The sequence below is a fragment of the Myotis lucifugus genome, unplaced genomic scaffold, assembly GCF_000147115.1.
Source record: "Myotis lucifugus unplaced genomic scaffold, Myoluc2.0 scaffold_57, whole genome shotgun sequence".
Classification (NCBI taxonomy): Eukaryota; Metazoa; Chordata; class Mammalia; order Chiroptera; family Vespertilionidae; genus Myotis; species Myotis lucifugus.
In genome coordinates, this window is record NW_005871105.1 from 543,239 (window position 1) to 563,248 (window position 20,010).

Genomic DNA, 20,010 nt, shown 5'->3' on the forward strand with positions numbered 1-20,010 from the left:
TGTAGCACCTAGGCTGTCGACTTGAGAGTCTGTGCTCTAATCATTATGTCTTATTGACAAATATCCTGTCTTCTTGAAAAAAAAATGCTTAAGGTATGCAGAGAAAGGGCTGGACAATGTGACCAGAGATTTTGAATTGGGATCCCTGTCTTGATCACTTGTTACAGGGAGAAACCGATTCTGAAGGAATAACTCTCTAGCCAGGATTCCGTCATGTCCTCTAGGTGGCGATAGTCTCCATAACTAAACCTGGAAATTACTAAGTAAGGCAATGGGGAATGTTCAAAGTTGTGTGGTGTTTGTTTTTGTTTTTTTCGAGTGGGGGCGAGCACCCTATAATTGTGCTAAGAACGAAAGGTAGAAAAGCAACCTTAAAACATCCTATGTGACACTTTAGTGTTATAATAATACAAACCTTAGAGATCATCCGCCCAAAGCTACGCTTGCCAGGGTCATATGGGCAGAACCCGTAGCAGAAAGAGGACTAGAAGTCTCTTCTAACTCCCAACTCACTGCTGTCTTTTTAAAGAAGGACTGTTCTTTATGATACACAGGCCAAGATTTAATCACATAGTGTTTTTTTAACTTAAGATTTTTATTGATAGTTGAAAACCTGTATTTTTCCTATACAATACTATATTAAAATTTCTCTTTGACATATTTGCTATTATTTTCTGTCAATGTCTTCAGATTTAAATACTGCAAAGCAAATTAATTCAGAGAGTACACTATTATACTCCTGTTGGGAGGTCTAAGTATCATTCATGCTGAGTAAAAGGATAATATTTAAATTTGTACTCTATCATCATTATTTATAAACATATTTAAGTAAAAATATTTTAAAAGTCCACTCTATGAATGAACTTAAATGGTCAAAATTAGTCATTTGTTTGGTATTACACATTTTTCCTCTGTAATAGTTGGTGGCCAGATTTTCAGGGTAGCTCACAAAAGTCTAGTAAGTCCCTACTGTGGCTCCAATATTTACATTTGTAATGAAAATGGGCTGGGAATGAATATAAATGGAATGCTACAAATGGAAAGTAATGGGTTAATATTAGGTTACAGAGTTCCATGTCTGGATGCTAGGTGGCAATATTGAACTAGAACAGCTCAGTTATTTGCCAAGTCAAAGGTTTCTATGAGGACGTTTATGTAATGACTGATCCTATCACAAATATTCACATACGCTCTGCCTTCAATTTGTTTATTTATTTTGGCCTTTAACACTACTGTGATTTTAGCTCCAAAGGAAATTATGACTAAGAAAAATATTGATAGCTCACAGTGTGCCAGTTTTTAAGATCTAAAGAGGAAAAATATACATGAACTCGTTAACACTCATGGCTTAGAAATATGAGTTCTGCCTCTTTCACAATTTGGTGGTTGACTATGGGTCAGTCTCTCAAATTCTTCGGGCTGGCTTCAGTTTCTCATTTTTAAAGGGTAAGCCATGAGCAAATGTAATCAAGCTTAATCAGTTAGAAATGAGACTGTATCGCTCTTAGCCTGTAAATCTGTTTGGGCCTCAGTTCTCCCTAATTCAGACTGATACCCCGGTGGGGTCGAGTTCACTGAACACTCGCCCAAGACACTTGCAGCAATATCAGCAACTTCCCCTGGATGGTAAGAACACCCAAGTGTATTCTCTTGTTACCCTCATGCTAAAACTTTCACTTTCATTTCACCTTGAGTACTTACTATCATAAACTTCTGAGATACACTAACCAGGTCTCCACAAAATGCAACTTTAATATAAAATAACTCTAACAAACATTTTCTAAAAATTAAGTCTCTCAAATACATATGTTTGGTAGGAAACAAATTGACTTGTCAGCATACCTGCCTATAAGAAATAAAGAGGGGAAGGCAAACAGGCAAGCTACTATTTAAAGGAGAAGTTATTAATTTCTTTAAAGGGCGGGTATTGGAACAAGTCATACTGATTGGAAAGAATTAATGAAAATCATTCTAATCTGGAATAAGTGACAACCCATTTGAATGACAGACATTATTTTTTTCACCAGCTCCCAAATAGTCATTGCTATTTATGTTTTTTCTTAGCAACGGGACTGGTATAAATATTTTTTCGTGTTGTTGGAAGGGGATTAGTAAAAATCAGAGCACACCTGCATTTTTTTAAGTAACAGGAAATACACTAAAGAACGGCTAGGGGAGTGTTTACATTTTAGTCCAACTCCACGGGCAGGTCATCTACAAGGATTTAAAGGTCATGAGGTTCCTCAATGTCTTACCTTTTGGTTTTTCTTCCCTTTGTTCCCTAGGCTACTCAGTTATAAAAATTCTTTTATAAAGGGCAAGAGCAATGATTCGAGTGTGCCAAAATCTGTGGTTTTAGACTAAAAATGCACCAAGGCCTCACTGAGGCTCTTCTTTTAACTGATTTGACACCAACTCTGGTGTGTGGCCATGAGGAAACAATGCAGGTGCTTCGTCTTTGCAGAACTAAAACATATTTTGAAGCTGGCCAGGAGGGCATGTCATCTCCTGTCCCTGCCTCGGGGACGTGGAGAGTCCTTGAGACATAGCAACTATGGAGCTGCTTGGCCTTCAATGCCATCATAGAAAAATCTCTCAAGAGGATGCCAGCAGATCAGGAGACAGTGAAAATTACTGAAGAATCATTCAGCGGTTCATTTGTTATGTATATGACATATGGCAGCTGAAGAATGATCCTGAGGTGACATTCAAAATATGTAACAACCAGAATTCAGGAACTGAATTCAGGCCAGAGTCCTGAAGACCCTCTCATTACTTCTTTGTTGGGGTGGTGGGGGCAGGTGCACCTGAGGGCGGCGCAGAAGGCAGTATAGATGTGTTCCACTATTTTAACCACTAGTACAGCTGGACTGTGTCAACTGGGTGTGTGCTGGCCCTGGGTTTACAGAAACCTCTCATCCACTACACGGGGGATCAGATGTCCCTTATTCTCTCTCGGAGGAAGCCTCAGAGTATTAATATCCTGCTATCCCAAACTCAAAGGGGGAAAAGTCTTTAATTTATAGGTGGAAAGATTGTGGCTGAAGGCAAACAAACTAACGGTAATTCAATTTTCAGAAATACGTTCTACTTTAATTAACGTGCCTACAGACATGGGACCAAGGCCCACAGTTTCTGAGAAGTCGTGCATTTAAATGAAGCAAACAGTTGGGAAGTCAAGATGATATAACCTGATAACAGCAGTTAAGTGGGCTCTTTGGGGTAAGCCTTTTGTTTGTGGTGTATCTGTGTTTAAGAAGAACAAAGATAAAAATGTCCTCATCTAAGTCCTCGGGCCCACACCCCCGATGTTGACCTGCGATGTGCTGAGCTTGGCATCTGGGATCTGAGTGAGTGTCGGTTCCCGATCCCAGGATGGATGACATGTGGCCTGGGCTCACTGATACTCTTCCCAGATGCTGGGACAAGGCTGTATTCATCTTATTTGACAACTAGGTGTCTCCAGGATTCAGTCAGTCTTTTATCTCGTACTATGTTTCATACACACACACACACACACACACACACACACACACATGCAACATGCATGCTCTTGTGCCATACAAGATCAAGCCAAAGAGGTAAAATAACAAAGAATAATGTAATCCGTTTCATCAGAGGAGTCTCATTTAGGATAAAATCCCACTTTGCATAAAGACCAGAGCTTCTCTTGTCTTATGGAACTAAAAACTGATCACATCAGGTTTCTTAAATTCCTTAAATTCTTTAAATTGCTAAAAGGGCAAAGGAAGACCTAGTTTCCCAAACCGACTATTTAGGGTTTATTATGCATCTGGTTTTTCAAACCACATTCCTGCTGAGGAGACACAGGCAGGCACACCTTGAGGTTGTCGGTCATGTCCCTGCCTCTAGGTACATGGGGATTTATCTCTGGATGACAGAGCTGGGAGACTGAGGTGGCGTCCCCAGCCATCTTCCTCCAGCGCAACACCGGGGGTGGGAGGGCACCTTATGGAACAGAATCCAGGGCTCCTCCAGGCAAAGACCAGTTTACTTGGGCATGGATACCTGCCAAGGACCCAGTGGTGTGAGGCCGCTGCCTGGCTGTGGAATTTGAGGCAGCGGGCTCTATTTGAAGAGCCTTTTGGCTGCTCCTCACTTCTCCAAGGCAGAAGGCTGCCTCCCATTTCAGATGACAGAACGACAATAAACAGATGAGTGAATAAATATGCAAGGCTTAGGAGAATAGGAAGGAAACACACAATCTCATTTGTCTTTCCTCTCAGGATAAAATAATAATGACAAAAGTAAATGGGTTTCTGAAAGTAATTGTATTTATCGTGATACTGTGGGCAACCTTCGTAATTGCTTTGCTGCATCCTCTTTCTTGCTTCTATTTGGAAACCCCTGCACTCACCAGGATAAAATCATAATTGTATTTTCAATTTGCTGCTCTATCTATTCTATTTGCCAGGATTTTGTTCGCCAGAGTGCTTTTGTCAACTGGAAATAGAGCCAGAGATACTTCATTGCATGATGGTTCCTTCACCGCTTCACGTTTCCATCAATGGACCCCAGACATGTAAAACCTACGCATCAGTTCACCCCAGCAACACGCTCATCAGCAACAAGGCTGATGGACACAGTGCCAATTTCACATTCCAAAGGCAGGAAAAATGGAACCATCAGCCTTTAAAACATAGCAACTTTATGTTTGGACCTGAGGCTCAAGGTTTGGGCATTCGTATCTGATGGCTCTAACCTTGCTTTGCGAGCCAGTGGGACTTACCTTCCTTAACAAAAGAGACGACTTCACTCCTGTATTTCCAGAGTCCTTTTCAAGGTGACTAATGCTAGAAACAGGGAAGCACGTGCTTATAGTTACCTGGGTCTTTGTAGATACTGAGCACACCCTTGAAGTAATGAGGTAAAAATCTTTCCAGTAACAGCAGCACATCTTCCAGCTCTTCCAGGATCCCCACAAGCAGGAAGTTTTCATTCACGTTCAGTTTTGCTCTTTCCAGGGCCCACTCACCAGGCTCCCTTTATGGACAGAACAATCATTTTTAAATCAGAGATTCATTTTTGAGATGCAGCAACAACATGCTGAAAGTGTATCTCTTCACCCAGCGCCCTCATTTGCATAAGTCCACATCCCATTTCTTCAAGGACCAGCCCTGAGGTAGGCACCTCCAGCAGCTTGCCCTGCTCCTTCCGGCCGGCACCCTTGTCCTTGCCCCCAACACCTTCTCACTGCTAACCCTCTCACCAGTGTGTAACACCTAGCTCAGGGCCTTGAACTTTGTTGGAAGAAGGCTACAGGCACATGGAGTTAGGTCCTAGCCCTAAGAAACATTGACCAAGGAGTGATTTGAATAGCTTTTTATTATGAGGACCAAACAGAAGCAATAAGATAAAGATAGAAGTGTTGAAATGTGAAATTCATTGACATAGTATTTCTGTAGGACGCAGAATAGGGGTCGGGTCATGTCTGCTAATCATCTTATTTTTTAAAAAAAGTTTAAGACTGTTTTTTGAAATTATAGGAGGAACCTCCCCCCCCCACCCCCCAATCTCATTTATAGAGCAGATCTCATAGAACACTGACACTTCTAGCCCAGGAATTCTGACCATGAACAAACTTTTGTGTTATGGTCAACTCAACACCACAGTAATACACATGACAATGAAGTAGTAATCATGTGGCAGCAACAAGTACAGTGAATGAGCTGTGACTTGGAACCAGCTCTCTGCCCCTGAACTCTTCAGGAACACAGTGACCTTCTAATTCATGTCTCTCTGGGGAAAAGTGTTGCTCCTGATAACAGGGTTTATTTTCCATCAAGCAAAGATGGCATTCATTGTCACTACTATTTCTTCTCCAGGCTGCACATTTGTCCAGCACAATGAATTGCAACTGTAACTAGAACAGAATCACCTTGGAGATGGTTACAAAGGCCTGCTCCAGACCCAGAGACTGTGATGAGATAAGGGTTCCTAACAAGTACCCTGGGAATGCTGATGCAGGATGTGGGCCCTTAGATCTGAGTAAGTCCCTCTCTAAAGAGGGCAATCACTAGAAAGCTCTTCCCTCTCTTTCTACCAAGTATGTCTCATGAGAGATACTATCAAATTATGGGTGTGAGCATCCAATGTTTCAGACCCGATTAGACATGCCACACAGGCCAGGACAGCTGTGGACGGGGGGCAGTCACTGTGGAGGAGCAGGCTGGTGCTCACCACTGGTCCTTACTATCTCGTGGCTCCGTAGCAGCAGCTGCTTAACACACAGTCTAAAAAAAGACTTTGGTTGGCATTTCAGTGGGGTTGTCCCAAGGCCTCTGTCAGAACTGGTTAGTTTTTTTTATTTGCAGGACATTCAGAGTCTCAAATGAGATCTTCAAAGATTAACAGTCCATATTAACTGAATTCCAGGAGTTTGAGAGACAAGGGATTGTGCCCTGTTCTCCCCATGAGCATGCCATGAGCTTTCGTCTTTACCTGCATCTGGGATGCTGTCCACAGAAGTACGGGATAATGTAAAATAGCCTGGGGTTGGAACACTCGGGATAGTTTTCGAGAATACACTCATTGATATCCTAGAAGAGAAAACACCGCAGTGAGATTCCGTAGCCTCGGCAAGTGCCTTGTCAAACGCCACACACTGTAAGAAAAATTGATGCGTAATTACTTGAGCAAGACTACCAGTAAGATGTCGAGAACTCGTAAATTTCATGAGAACGCTTTCTTTCCCCTCACACCATCCTGTCCCACTGGTCAGGTGCACACCTGGTCAGAGCCTTTCAGAGAGTGTGGTTCTGGTGAGGAAACGGCATCTCCGAATTTCCCATAGGCGGGAAGTCTTAGCTCTGTCACAAGCATCTAGCCTTTGTGGCTTATTGTGGCCCCAGCAGTTACCAGCCAACTGGTAGGTATACAGTTGACACTTAACACCTATTTGTGGAATGAATTCAGCATGACTTAATTCTTAATTCATTAATCAGAGATCCCTGTACAGCAGCCCCATAGAAATGACTTTCCCTGTATATCCATATGTCCAACAAGTCATTATTAAGTCCTCCAATAGTCACATAAAGGGTCTGTCCACCTTGGGGTGGCTGTAAATCACTTCTAATGTATGTTAGAAAGTGACAGGATGTTTGTATACACACATTGTCTCACTTTCAAGGGCAACAATTATGATGTCCGGATTTTCTATTTCTCTTCCATGAGGTTAATTAAATATGTGTCTGTGAGCATTACAAGAGTTTACCATAGTTTAAAGGAGTGAATAGAAGGGCTAAGCAACAACTTCTATCAAGGCAGATTACACTGATACCTAGATCAGACACTGGTTCTTAGGTTAAGTCTAAGGAGAAAAGATAACCCAATTTACAAACACACCAACAGCTATGGATGTTTTTCCATAGACAATACTGTCAAGGAAAACTAAGAGAGGATGTAACTCACAAATATGGTCACATAGTTGATGGAGTTTATCAGTCATCTGAAGCCACTATATCTGATATGATGGGGGTAGGTGGTCATTACCAATTTTTTACTTAAGTTGGGAATAAGAAAAATATAAATTAAACTTTTTTTTTTTTTTACAATAATCTCCTTTTCCCCCCTCATGCTTCTTTGGTTTATATATTGATTCATTAAATGCCACAATTACACTAACAAACTCACTGGAACAAACAGATCCAGCAAGAAACACACTCAAAGCATTTGAGTCTACCGTGGAAAGCAGTGGAGCACAGTTCGCAGACAGGAACATACAGCTGCTTCTCCACTGATGTCTTGATAAACCCATAGTAAGTTGAAAATATCGTAAGTCGAAATGCATGCAGCCCAGCTGGTGTGGCTCAGCGGTTGAGCATTGACCCATGCACCAAGAAGAGGGTGCCAGTTTGATTCCTGGTCAGTGCACATGCCTGGGTTGCAAGCTTAAACCCTAGTGGGGACCATGCAGGAGGCAGCCAATGGATGTTTCTCTCTCATTGATGTTTCTCTCTCTCCCTCTTTCTCTCTAAAAATCAATAAAAAATCTTTAAAAGATGCATGCTATACACCTAACCTGCCAGCACCATCGCTTAGGCTGCTTACCTTACATATGCTCAGAGACTTACATTAGCTGCAGTTGGGCAAAGTCATCTCACTGCCACTGCCTAGAATCACAAGAGAGTATCATATACGGTGTATCACGAGCCCGGGAAGAGATCAAAATTCAAAATTCGAAGTATGGTTCCTATTGAATGCCTCATTGTGTGGCTTAGAATTGGCGGGAGCTGGCAGAGGACATCCTCTGGCTGAGGTGGGGGTGGGGAGGGCTGAGGAGCTAAAGGGGCCTAAGGAGACCAGTTCCCTATTGGGATCCACAAATAACCTCACAAGGTCAATTTATGGGAAGACACAAATTCCTAGTTTAAGAAGCTCCGTTAACAATTCTTTTCTTAGAACAAGGCATGTCCCAGGGGATTTGAGAGCTTTCCAATTGAGCCCATTAGGCTGATGAATGGTGTTGGCCACAACTATTCTGTGCCATAGGAGGACATAAATAAAAGATGACTCAGGTGTAAGATCAAGTGGAAGCTGTAAAGATCCACACATTTGTCTGCCTCAAGCTTAGCCACTCAAGGACGAGGGGTAGCAGGAAAGTGCTCCTGGCCACTCACACAGTCCATTCTTACTGGAACCCCGACCATCAGCGAGTGACCTTTCAGCGGCCTGGGAAACTGAATGGGACAAGTGTCTACACAGCTGCTCTTACAGGGGTCTGCTCTGACAGGCACCGTCCGGTCCCTCTCCCCCTTCAGTTTCCCCTGGTGTTAATGGTTTTATCTTTGGCATAAGGCTTCGCTATGCTCTGTTGTTTTACAATCACCTTTTTATATTCAAGTTCTCTTAGTATTTATACAGAGAGTGTTCTATATATGCAGCTGATTCTGACTGTAGGGCCCATAGGGCCCAGGAAGTCTGTTCTCTCTAACTGGATCCTGCAGTTAAAGAGCATCTTATGGAAAAAATATATTTAAGAAAACAGTTTTCCTTTTCTCCTTCCTAGGGTTCAGATTGTTGAGAGTTCTTCTCTTCTCTCTACATTACCCTTTAAGAAAAAAGGGGGCTACTTTGGTTAAAAGGGGAAGAGTAGGTTTCTCATGTGTTCAATAGTGTCAAATGCTGTGTAGGATGTATATTCTAAATGTCAAAAATATCTTTAAAAATACATGGCATCTCTTATTAAGAAGAAATTTAATTTATTGTAATTTTGGTCTCTAGTGTCAATTTCTCAGTTACTGTAGTTTTCATTATCTGTTGTGAATGAATAAAGCTCTTTGGGCTGCTAAAAAGCTGGGGTATCCTACCAACATGGCTTTCAGGAAGGCGCACTGCTCTGCCCCGCCCCCCTCTCCCCCCCACCAGTGGGGTGCTGGGCAGGTTTCCCGAATTTAGCTCTCTGGCCTTTCTGAAAGCCACACCTGCTGGGCCAATGCTGTTCCAGGCTTTGGGGTGGGAAGGGCTGCCAAGTATGCAGAATTTCGCCAGATTGTGTGGTTATTTTATTAGGTGGATAAATGTCTACAGATTCTAGTGTAAAAACACTGAGCCCAGCCCAGTTTTGTGAAAACATTAGCAAAGGTAAAAGTGGAATACATTATCAGTCACTAGGTCTCATAATTATAGTTTTTTTGGCTAATCATCATGTTCCTTCCTTCTACATGTGATGTCTGGAACATTAGCACAAAGAATGTCTGTCTGTAAGCAGAGGTTAGCTCCAGTGGAAGTTACTTAAGAAACCATTGGATACACTAAATTTTATACAAGTGGGACATTTTATGAGAGTCTATCTTGACAAAAAGTTTGGGGCATATATTTTATACAATCATCAATTATGAGGACTGTATTCAATGATTAGTTGAAGGAATAGTGAGGAAAAAGAGGTCAAGTAGGGTCATTTCTTTAATGCTATTGATTAGAAATAAAATACAAGATAGAACTTTTACCTGGGATTCTAATTTTAAATTTTTGACTAGAATTTTCTTGCATAGTTTACATCTGTGATGCCACATATGATCTAGTGTAATTTCATTTCAGAGATTCTTAATTTGGGAGCTCAAAATCGGTTGCTCATTATGTTCAAAGAATTCAATCTGAAGTCTTCAACAAACCAAAGCCAAGTTTCTTTAATTATATTATGAATTGAGGCATCTTCTATATACAAGGTCTCATGGTAAGCACTAGGTCCCAATTATCTGATAAATAATTGCATCTATCTTCCTTTATTTGTAGTTTATAACATGCAATCTTACTAACATTTATATAAAATATCTTCTTGGTAGCTGGTTCACTTTATTTGTATGTGGTTTCTGTTTTTATTAATGTTTTTGCCTTATATTAAAATATAAGAGTGAGAATGAATCTCCTACTCAAAATGAGCCTACAGGACAAACATTATAAGCACATAAAAAATAAAATCTAATACCAAGAAAGATAGGCAGCAAAATCTACTGTTGGAACATGAATTCATTCCAGATGGCTTTAAGGAACAACCTGACAAAGACTTTAAAATAAGTATGTCTAGGATGTTGAAAAGATAAAAGAATGAATAACTTCCTTTCAAAAAAAAGGACACGAAATTATAAAATAACAACATGAAACAAGAACATAAGGATATTAAAAAAGAATTAATTATAAATCTTAAAAATGAAAAATATGGTCATCAAAATAAAAATTTAAGAAATAAATAGATTTAAAGAGAAAATTTGTGAATTAGAAAATAGTCATGAAGAACTGACCAAAAATGTAATTTAGAGAGATTAGATAGATGATAGGTAGAGAGATAGAGCAGCAAAGGGATATGGAAAAAGAGATTGTGAAGTTCCAACAGTCAGTAGGAGTTCCTGAAAAAGAGAACGGTGAACTGGTAAGGAAGAAATATTTAAGTAAATATTCTAAAAACAGTATATGATTCTTTAGGCTAAAAGTGTGCTATGAGTACTAAACAAAATAAACAAAGTTAAATTTATACCCAAGTACTTTCAAGTGAAACTGCAGGATACCAAGGGAAAGGAAGAAAAGGAGATGACCAATAAAGGAACCATAATTAGGCTGATAGCAGATTTCTTTCCCCTCCCTCCCTCCTTCTCTCCTTCTCTCCTTCTGTTCTTCCCTAGTGGTTTTGTGGTTACTACCATCTGGACTCCTGGCATTAAGTGCAGAACCAGTTCTTATTTGTAGTTCTTACCCTGTGGGAACAATGAGACTATTACAGATCTGGTTATCAAGCAGCAAGAATCTCATTCACTTCCTACTTGAGGCTGTGGCTTTCCAGACTCTCTAGGTCCACAGACTCTGATAAAGCCATATTTTCCACTGAGAGGTCAGAAATCGTTTTGTTCAGCGTCCTTTGCTTGGCCCTTAAGGCACTGAGCCTGGTTCTGGCCTCCACATCGACAGAGAGCACTTTTAGTCCCTTTGCCTTGCAGGAGCCTGGCTGCCACTGCCCAATCCTGAGCCAGAACACAGCTGGCCTGCGACTTTTCCACTGCGCATCATCCTGGTACTGCTCCAGCCATGGGGATGCTCTTCTTATTTTTTAACCTGGTGAATCCTTTGTATTTCCTGATTTAATATTTTATCTATCATTGCTATGTGAAATCACTACTCCATGTTAACGTGGTCCTGTGTGGGCTCTTGATGCTTTTTTCCTACAGGAAGGTCTATCGGAAGAAATACCGAGTGCAGAGGTGTGGATAACGGGTATAGGGAATGCACCTTGCTAAGGTGAAGGAAAGAAGCTCAGGATAATGTCAAGTCTGTGCAAAGCAAGGTCACATGCTTGTTAAAATTGATCATTTCTGCTTCACGAGTATGTCAGAAAGCATAGGGCCAATGCATAGTTTAAGCCAGATGTCAAAAGTGTGATTCGTAAGAATTCTTACAAACCTTGCAAGACATTAATATATTGTAGTAGTGACTTTATTATATTGGTGTTGTTTTGAATCTGTTCATCGCTTCAAGTATGTTGCCAAAAGTTTCAGTATTTGAAGTATGCCGTGAATACAAAAATGGCATAATCTTTGCTTTGCATATTCTTCATGTGTATTATACAGACTCTCAACTTCTGCAAGAAAAGCTTCATGCGTCCTCTCTGTTTTATGGTACCCACCCAGGGTCAGGCAGGTGCTCTCTGATAGCTCATAAAAGTAGCCTTTGAAGATGATGAAATTTTCATTTGAACTGCACTTTGCCAATGTCTAGCACATCACCATGGGAATTGGATAAAAGCTTTCAGAAGACGGTACTGTTTTGCAGTAAACAACATTATAAAAAATTCACCAGCAGAGCAAAATCAGAGATGCAAGCACTGATAAATTTTATTCAAAAAGCACTTAAATGATAGTGTAGATAAAAATATGTCATTACGGATACTTAATTTTAGCAGACATCTGCACAACGGAAATGTCATTAAACGACCTATAAACTACTGCCTGCTAGCAAAGGTGCATTCCAGATGTGGGCTCCACTTAGAGGATAAATGACTTTGGGATCTGGGGATTCTAGGCCCAGAAAACACCATGTGGCTGGACCTCTGCCACTAGCAGCTCTGCTGTGAGCCCAGAGAGCGCTGTCTTGGTTGACCAGGCACAGAGTAGCCTCCTGAGACTAGGCCTCTTCGGCCCGGTGCATTCAGCCCGATGCAGAGATGGCAGCAGCCTTTGCAGAGGGGGCTATGTTGACAATATTTGGAAGCATAAGCCCATGGGATGATTGTCCTTATAACATGGCTAATACTGAGATGCTGACTGTACCCTTAAAATAAGAAGGTCAGGTTTATGGAGAGGCCCACCCCCCTTCCTTCCTACCTAGTCACATAGAAAATGGACCATTCTATGGGCTTTCTGTGGATGTGGCGAAGTGGTATCACTTAAATGAATTGCCAGTGGATCCTATGGGGGTCTACAATTGACCATTCTAAATCTTAATATAACCATGGAAATGCATTTTGACTTCTGACTGCTCTCTAGGTGACACTAGAAGGAAAAGATGATGGTATAAGTTAGACCAGAGATCAGAAGGACCAGTGGAGATTTTACTTAAAAGCTGAATTATGAAGGAGAAAGAAATGAATCATTACCTCGAAGCTGTTCATTTCACCAGCTAAAGGAATCCCAGGAGGTAGGCTGGATCTCAACACTGTCTAGTGTTTCCTGGAGGCAGGACTGAGCCAAAAAAACCAGGCTCAAACAGATCTTCTCAACCAGCGCGAACCTTTGTGCGCGTAAGAATGGCAAGAATTCCTGGGAAACCAAGTATTTCCTTTAAGGGTATTATACCATAAAAATTATTTATGACCCCTTTGGGCCACACAAGTTTCTAAAAGCCACAGAAACTGCTTAGTCTCAAAGAATTTTGATGATTTTGCCTTCACAGCTGAAGAGGTTCAGAGTTCCTTTTCCTTTCTTTCAAGTCCAATAGTCTAATTGTTTTGGCTTAAGAGGCCAAAGTAAACCACAAAAGTCACACTTTCAGCTTCTGGTTATCCAGGGTATAAACAGCATGTTTGTGGATTTGTTTAGGCTCGCAGCCTCTTTTCTCTGTGGCTTCATATTCCCAACTCAGAAAGTCATAAGGGATTCACAATAGATTTAATAAAGAGAAGTTGAAACTAAATAGTCAGAATAATTATTTTAGGTTCACTGGGAATTTCAGTTTCTTAAACTGACTAAGACTTGTCTTGGTGATGGAGATTTACTGGATCGTTCTCTCTTTTATGGATATTTGAAATTTTCCATAATGTATAGTAAAAAGCAGACCAAAAAATTCAAGAAACTCTGAGTCTAGTTGTGTTCCTACCACATGCCTCAATTTTTTTCTGCCTTCTTTTTACCTGGGCCTTTTTTAATGTAGTTCATTTGTTAATTAATTCATTAATTCATTAATTCATTCATTCATTCATTCATTCATTCATTCAAATTTGATCTTTCATTGCTTTAAGGTTTCTTAGACTTTTTTCCAGGGGGTAGGAGGTCCCTATGAAGCCTTAGACTTTCACTTTTATAATGTTCCAGCTGAAGTTGGTCTAGAATCCTCATCTCTGACCTTGTCATTGGCTCTGCTTCCTGGATTCTTTCTGCTCTAGAATGAAATACAACAACATAGAATGCAAGGGGGGATTGGACCCTACAAAATCAAGCCCTTTATTATGCTGGTTACTGAGATCTCTCTCAGAGCTTCCTAATAGGCTGTTCTCTCATATTTTCATTATGTACATCTGTGTTTAAGGGTACAACCAACATAAAACCAAATTCCTATCCTTTAAGGGTTGTATTATAATAGTTTTTCTTTTATTACCTTTTCATTTCTCTTACTCATGTTCTCTCCCTTTTTAAAATTTATCAGCTGCCCACGGATCAGATCAAGTCTCTATAAATAATAAAAAAATTCAAATCACTATAAAACTTTCCACATATATAAGTATAGTATTTATTGAAATAAGGAACTATTAAAACAGTTTCCCAGATCATCTGTCTTTTGAATCTATAAAACTAAGAATGAAAGGCAAAGAAAAGCAAATATTTTATAAACTCAATTTAAAATGGATGAGTGTCACACCAATAATGAAGAGGTCAATTCCAAAGACTGGGTGTATAAATCTGTTTATCATTTAGACACACATGTGAAAGAATCTGGTGAAAAATGAATCAAACATATTTGGGAAGGAGGCTATTTCTCTCTCTCTCTCTCTCTCTCACTCTCTCTCTCTCTCACTCTCTCTCTCTTACCATGAACAATTTATTAAGCCGCATCAACTATACTAAGTTAGGGGGTTAGGACCAATTCTTTGTAATGATCAGTATAAACACTGTCAACACTCAAGGGGTAACAATCAATAAATGTAACAAGATCTGGAGTAGTTCTTCAACCCTGCCCTTACTGGGCTCCCAATGCATGCTGGGCACTGTGTTATCTGGTCCCTGACTGGTTCCCCAGGAGTTCACGTTCAAGAGCAGAGGGAGCCAGCACCACCGCCCACAGAGCCTGTCAGGGAACCTGAGTGCATGAATGGGGCCCTGTGCCGCGTGCACTGCCTGAGTGGAGAAGCCTGGAGCAAACTGGAGCACATTTCCTGTCTCCGGGCCGGTGCTACTCAGCTAAAGGCAGCCACTGCCACGCGGAACGTGTGCCAGGGTTGCCCCATTTTCAAGAGAAGCTTGAAATGTGGAGTTTCGTGTGAAATCTCTGAATTTGTAAATGTTAGTACCAAAACAAAACAAAAACTGTGAGTGAGACATCTGAGATTTTACTGCCTATATCTTCTAGGACTTTTATGGTTTCACGACTTATGTTTAAGTGTTTATCCATCTTGAGTTTATTCTTGTGTATGGTGTAAGTTGGTGGTCCAGTTTCATTTTTTTTGCATGTACCTGTCCAATTTTCCCAGCACCACTTATTGAATAGACTGTCTTTACTCTACTGTATGTTCTTGCCTCCTTTGACAAATATTAATTGACCATAGAGGTGTGGGTTGATTTCTAGGCTCTCTGTTCTTTTCCATCGATCTATATGACTGTTTTTATGCCAGCACCAATGATATATCTGACAAAGGGTTAATTTCCAAAATATACAAAGAACTTATACAATTCAACACCAGGAAGACAAATAATCCAATTTAAAAAATGGGCAAAAGGCCTGAATAGACACTTTTCCAAAGAGGACATACAGATGGCCAATAGACATTATGAAAAGATACTCAATGTCACTAATCATCAGAGAAATACAAATTAAAACCGTAATGAAATATCACCTCACACCTGTCAGAATGGCTACAATCAATAAACCAACTAACAAGTACTGGTGCAGATGTAGAGAAATGGGAACCCTTGTGCACTGCTGGTATGGAATGCAAATTGGTGTAACCACTGTGGAAAATAGTATGGAGTTTCCTCCAAAAATTAAAAATGGAATTGCCTTCTAACCCAGCAATCCCACTTCTGGGAATATATCCTAAGAATCCCGAAACACCAATCAGAAAGAATATATGCACCCCTATGTTCATAACAGTGTTGTTTATGATAGCTAAGATCTAGAAACAGCCCAAGTACCCACCAGTAGATGAGTAGATAAAAAAGCTGTGGTACATTTACACCATGGAATACTATGCAGCTAACTTCTGTGACAGCATGGATAGAACTAAAGATTATTATGCTAAGTGAAATAAGCCAGTCAGAGAAAGACAAATACTATATGATCTCACTTATATGTAGAATCTAATGAATAAAATAAACTGATGAACAAAATAGAACCAGAAACATGGATATATGATACAGCCTGACAGATGTTAGAGGGGAGGAGGGTGAGGGGGACAGGGTGAAGAAGTGAAGAGAATAGCCAAAGAACATATTTGCTTAGCCCATGGACACAGACAACAGTGTGGTGAGGGCCAGAGGGAGGGGAGGGTGGGACCTGGGTGGAGTTGAACAAAGGTGGGGGGCGGGATGGGGGACATCTATAATAATGTTAACAATAAAAATAAAATATAATTTAAAAAATTGTGAAACATAACATGTCTGCAGGTCAAATATGACCCACAGTTTTTCAGTTCGTGCCCCACTGTCTTTAGACACAGCCATTTCAAATTTGGGTAGCCCTTGAAGAAATACATTATTTGCTGTCCTATGTGTCTGACAAGAATAATGTTGGCAGATAAAGAACAAGTGGGATTTGTAATGAGCCTGGATCATATAAGAGGTAACTGTGGGACAGAGAAGAAAACACTGGAACTGGCATCAGATGACCTGGGTTTGAGTCTTGGTCTCTTATTAACCTGTTGGATTGTGATGAGCAAGATACTTCACCATTTTGAGCATTAATTTCCTCACCTATAAAATAAGGATAGTAATACCCCTTTCACAGGATGACTGGAGTAATTGAAGAAAATATACTTGAAAAAGCTTCATAAACTACCAAGAGAACTGCAGGAGTGATTAGGTGGTTTGGATTTTGAACATGTTGATTAAGGGCTCTGAAGGATTCAGCCCCATCGGATACAATGGTCATGGCAATGCAAGGGCTTGATGGTTCAACTCACCCCTGCAGGAAAACATCCTGCTGGTGGGGACAGGAAGGAGAGCCGTGGCTCAGAGGGAGCATGGTTTCCTTCATGAGAAAACTCACGAGGCCCAAAAAGCCCACAATGAAATTCTTGACTAACGAAGTGATGAATATCCACCTGGCAAATTATTTGTGGCAAATTTCAAACCCCAGGTTGGCTTCCTACTTTGGGATATTTTCAAATCACCACTTACTTCTCCACCCTCAAGTCAAAGAATGAGAATTCATTTCAATATTAGCCCAAGAAAAACACAATCAGGGAAGATCACGATGCTGGTGTACTTTTTATTAATTCCAAGACTAAATTCGATGATTTGTGGGTTACTGGCGTTTCCATTCTCAGCACCAACATTCTCTTCTATGATCAAAAAGTTGTTTTTCAGTAGTTCACAAACCTTTCACCAGGAGAATGGAAACTCTCACTATGGGGTTGTTATTGGTTTCACTCTCTTTTTTTTTCTTTAAAGAAGCCATACTTTAATATATATATATTTTATTGATTTCAGAGAGGAAGAGAGAGGGAGAGAGAGATAGAAACATCAATGATGAGAGAAAATCATTGATCGGCCGCCTCCTGCATGTCCGCTATTAGGGATCGAGTCCAAAACCTGGGCATGTGCCCTTGACCAGAATCAAACCCAGGACCCTTCAGTCTGCAGGCCGATGCTCTATCCACTGAGCAAAACCAGCTCCTTTAGGTAACCATTTCACTGAAAATTTTTGCTTGTTAACTTTTAGCACTAAGGACTAAATCGTTTCTCAAATTATAATAAGCCTAAGATTGCTGGTTTGAACGCTGAGAAAAAGATGGGAAGTTTGCAGAAAGCCCTTCTGACCTCTTGGCAGTTTGTGTGAAGACCCATTTCATTGTTTTCTATCACTATAATTGATAGAACAATTTTTTTTCCAAAACAAGTAACGAAAATTTTCATGTCTCCGTGGAGAATTCTTTATTAAAAAATGTATTTTTATTGATTTCAGAGAGGAAGGGAAAGGGAGAGAGAGATAGAAACATCAATGATGAAAGAGAATCACTGAGCAGCTGCCTCCTGCATGCCCCCTACTGGGGATCAAGCCGGCAACCCGAGCATGTGCCCTGACCTCCAGGTTCATAGGTCAGCGCTCAACCACTGAACCACACTGGCTGGACTGGAGAATTCTTGAAAGTCTTAGACCATCTGGTAGAGGTGCCCAAGTCTTTCTACCTCCAATTTAGGGGCATTTACCTTTCTAAAATGTCTGTATTCAGCAGGAGACATGTGCCACTCAGTCTTAGAGAAGACACAGGAGACACTCATTCTTCTTATTCCATATTCTGGCCCTGGACTTGGGTGTTCTAGAGATCTATCGTATTGACAGTCAAAATTTGGGATTTAACATATTAATTGACCTGGAAATAAATGCATTACAGAATAAATGTGAACTCTAGGTATTTTTGCCACCAGAGTTTGGGGGATGCAGGTGGTTACCAACCTGGAGTACAGAAAGCCCCCCGCAAAGGGTCTGAGACTACGACTATAATTCAACATAATTTGGTTTCTTTGTAAGCCTCAGGATTTTATTTTATGCATTTAAAGCATTATTCTGAGAAGTCGTCTAAAGGTTTCACTAGATGCTAGTGGGGTTCATGAATGAAAGAGGTAAAGATCCCCTTTGTATTGGATTTCTTTTTGTTTAAATATGTTTTTATTGATTTAAAAACAAAGGGAATGGAAACATCAATGATGAGAGAGAATCATTGATAGGTTGCTTCCTGAACATCCCCTACTAGGGATCAAGCCCACAACCCGGGCATGTGCCCTGACCAGGAATCGAACCATGACCTGGTTCATGGGTTAATGCTCAATCACTGAACCAGCCAGGCAGATATGTTTTATTTTTTTCTTGAGCAGGAACCACATGTCTCTAGTATAAAATGAATTCCCTGACCTGTCTTTAGTGTTGTGCTCTTTTGGGAAATCAAAAAGAAAATGTCAACATAAGATTATTTTTTATTGGTATTTTTAAAATCCTCCCTTAAAACTTGGGTAAAACTACTATTTCAAAGAGTTGGACAGCAAACTACAACCACCAAGAAAATTTTTATGTAAATATAGTCCGTAGGTGGTTCAAGTGCCTAAAAGAATTCCTGAGCTTGCCACTTAATCCAGCACAGTAGTTCTCGAAGTGTGGTCCACAGGTCCCTGTGGGACTCTGAGACTCTTTCTGGGGTCACAGGATTGAAACTGTTTCCTTAATAGTAATATTAAGGATTATTACCTTTTGATGGTGTCAACTATTGTGATGATGGTACAAAACTGGTGGTAAAATGACTTTCATTAATGTGATTCAAGACAGTGGACCAAACCAGACTAGGCCCTGTATTCTTCACCACCACACACATTTGCAATAAAATACATTTTACTTAAGAATGTCCTTGAGAGAGTAGCAAAAATTATTGGTTTTAGTAAGTCTCAACTCTTGAGTACATATCTTTTAAAACTCTATAAATAGATATGAGAAGTTTGCAGAAAGCCCTTCTGACCTCTTGGCAGTTTGGTGTGAAGAGCCACTTCTCAGAGAAAATCAATGTGCTTAAGTGTATAAGATAAAATATTTAGGATTAAAAAGGAAAACAATATATTGCATTATTTATCAAAATACTAAAAACTTGTGGTGATATATGTGCTTGTTTAATATATTAAATAAGATTTCTCAATGGGTCTAATGTCTACCAAGTATTATGGTAGTGTGAATGTTTATTTTGAGATATCTCCAGTAACAGTAATTAATATAAAATATCTATGAATTCTTTGGTGACATTTTAGGTACTGTTAATATTGCTGTCATTTGTTGCCTACATTCAAAAATAAAGGAAATGATGAGCTGGTAAAAATAATGATGTCTTTCCCCCCTCCCCCCTATTTTGGGGTTTATAGACTCTCCTGGAAC

General features: G+C 40.2%; 1 protein-coding gene across 1 annotated transcript in view; it reads right to left on the reverse strand.

Moving 5' to 3' along the window:
• The window catches only part of UST (uronyl 2-sulfotransferase), a 167,502-nt gene that overhangs the window by 44,809 nt on the left and 102,683 nt on the right, over positions 1 to 20,010 (reverse strand). Inside the window, exons 8-9 of the mRNA XM_006089245.2 lie at positions 6,463 to 6,560; positions 4,847 to 5,004 (exon numbers count right to left, since the gene is read on the reverse strand). Of these exons, the coding sequence (XP_006089307.2) occupies positions 4,847 to 5,004; positions 6,463 to 6,560 (256 nt within the window). The remainder of the gene's footprint in view (positions 1 to 4,846; positions 5,005 to 6,462; positions 6,561 to 20,010) is intronic.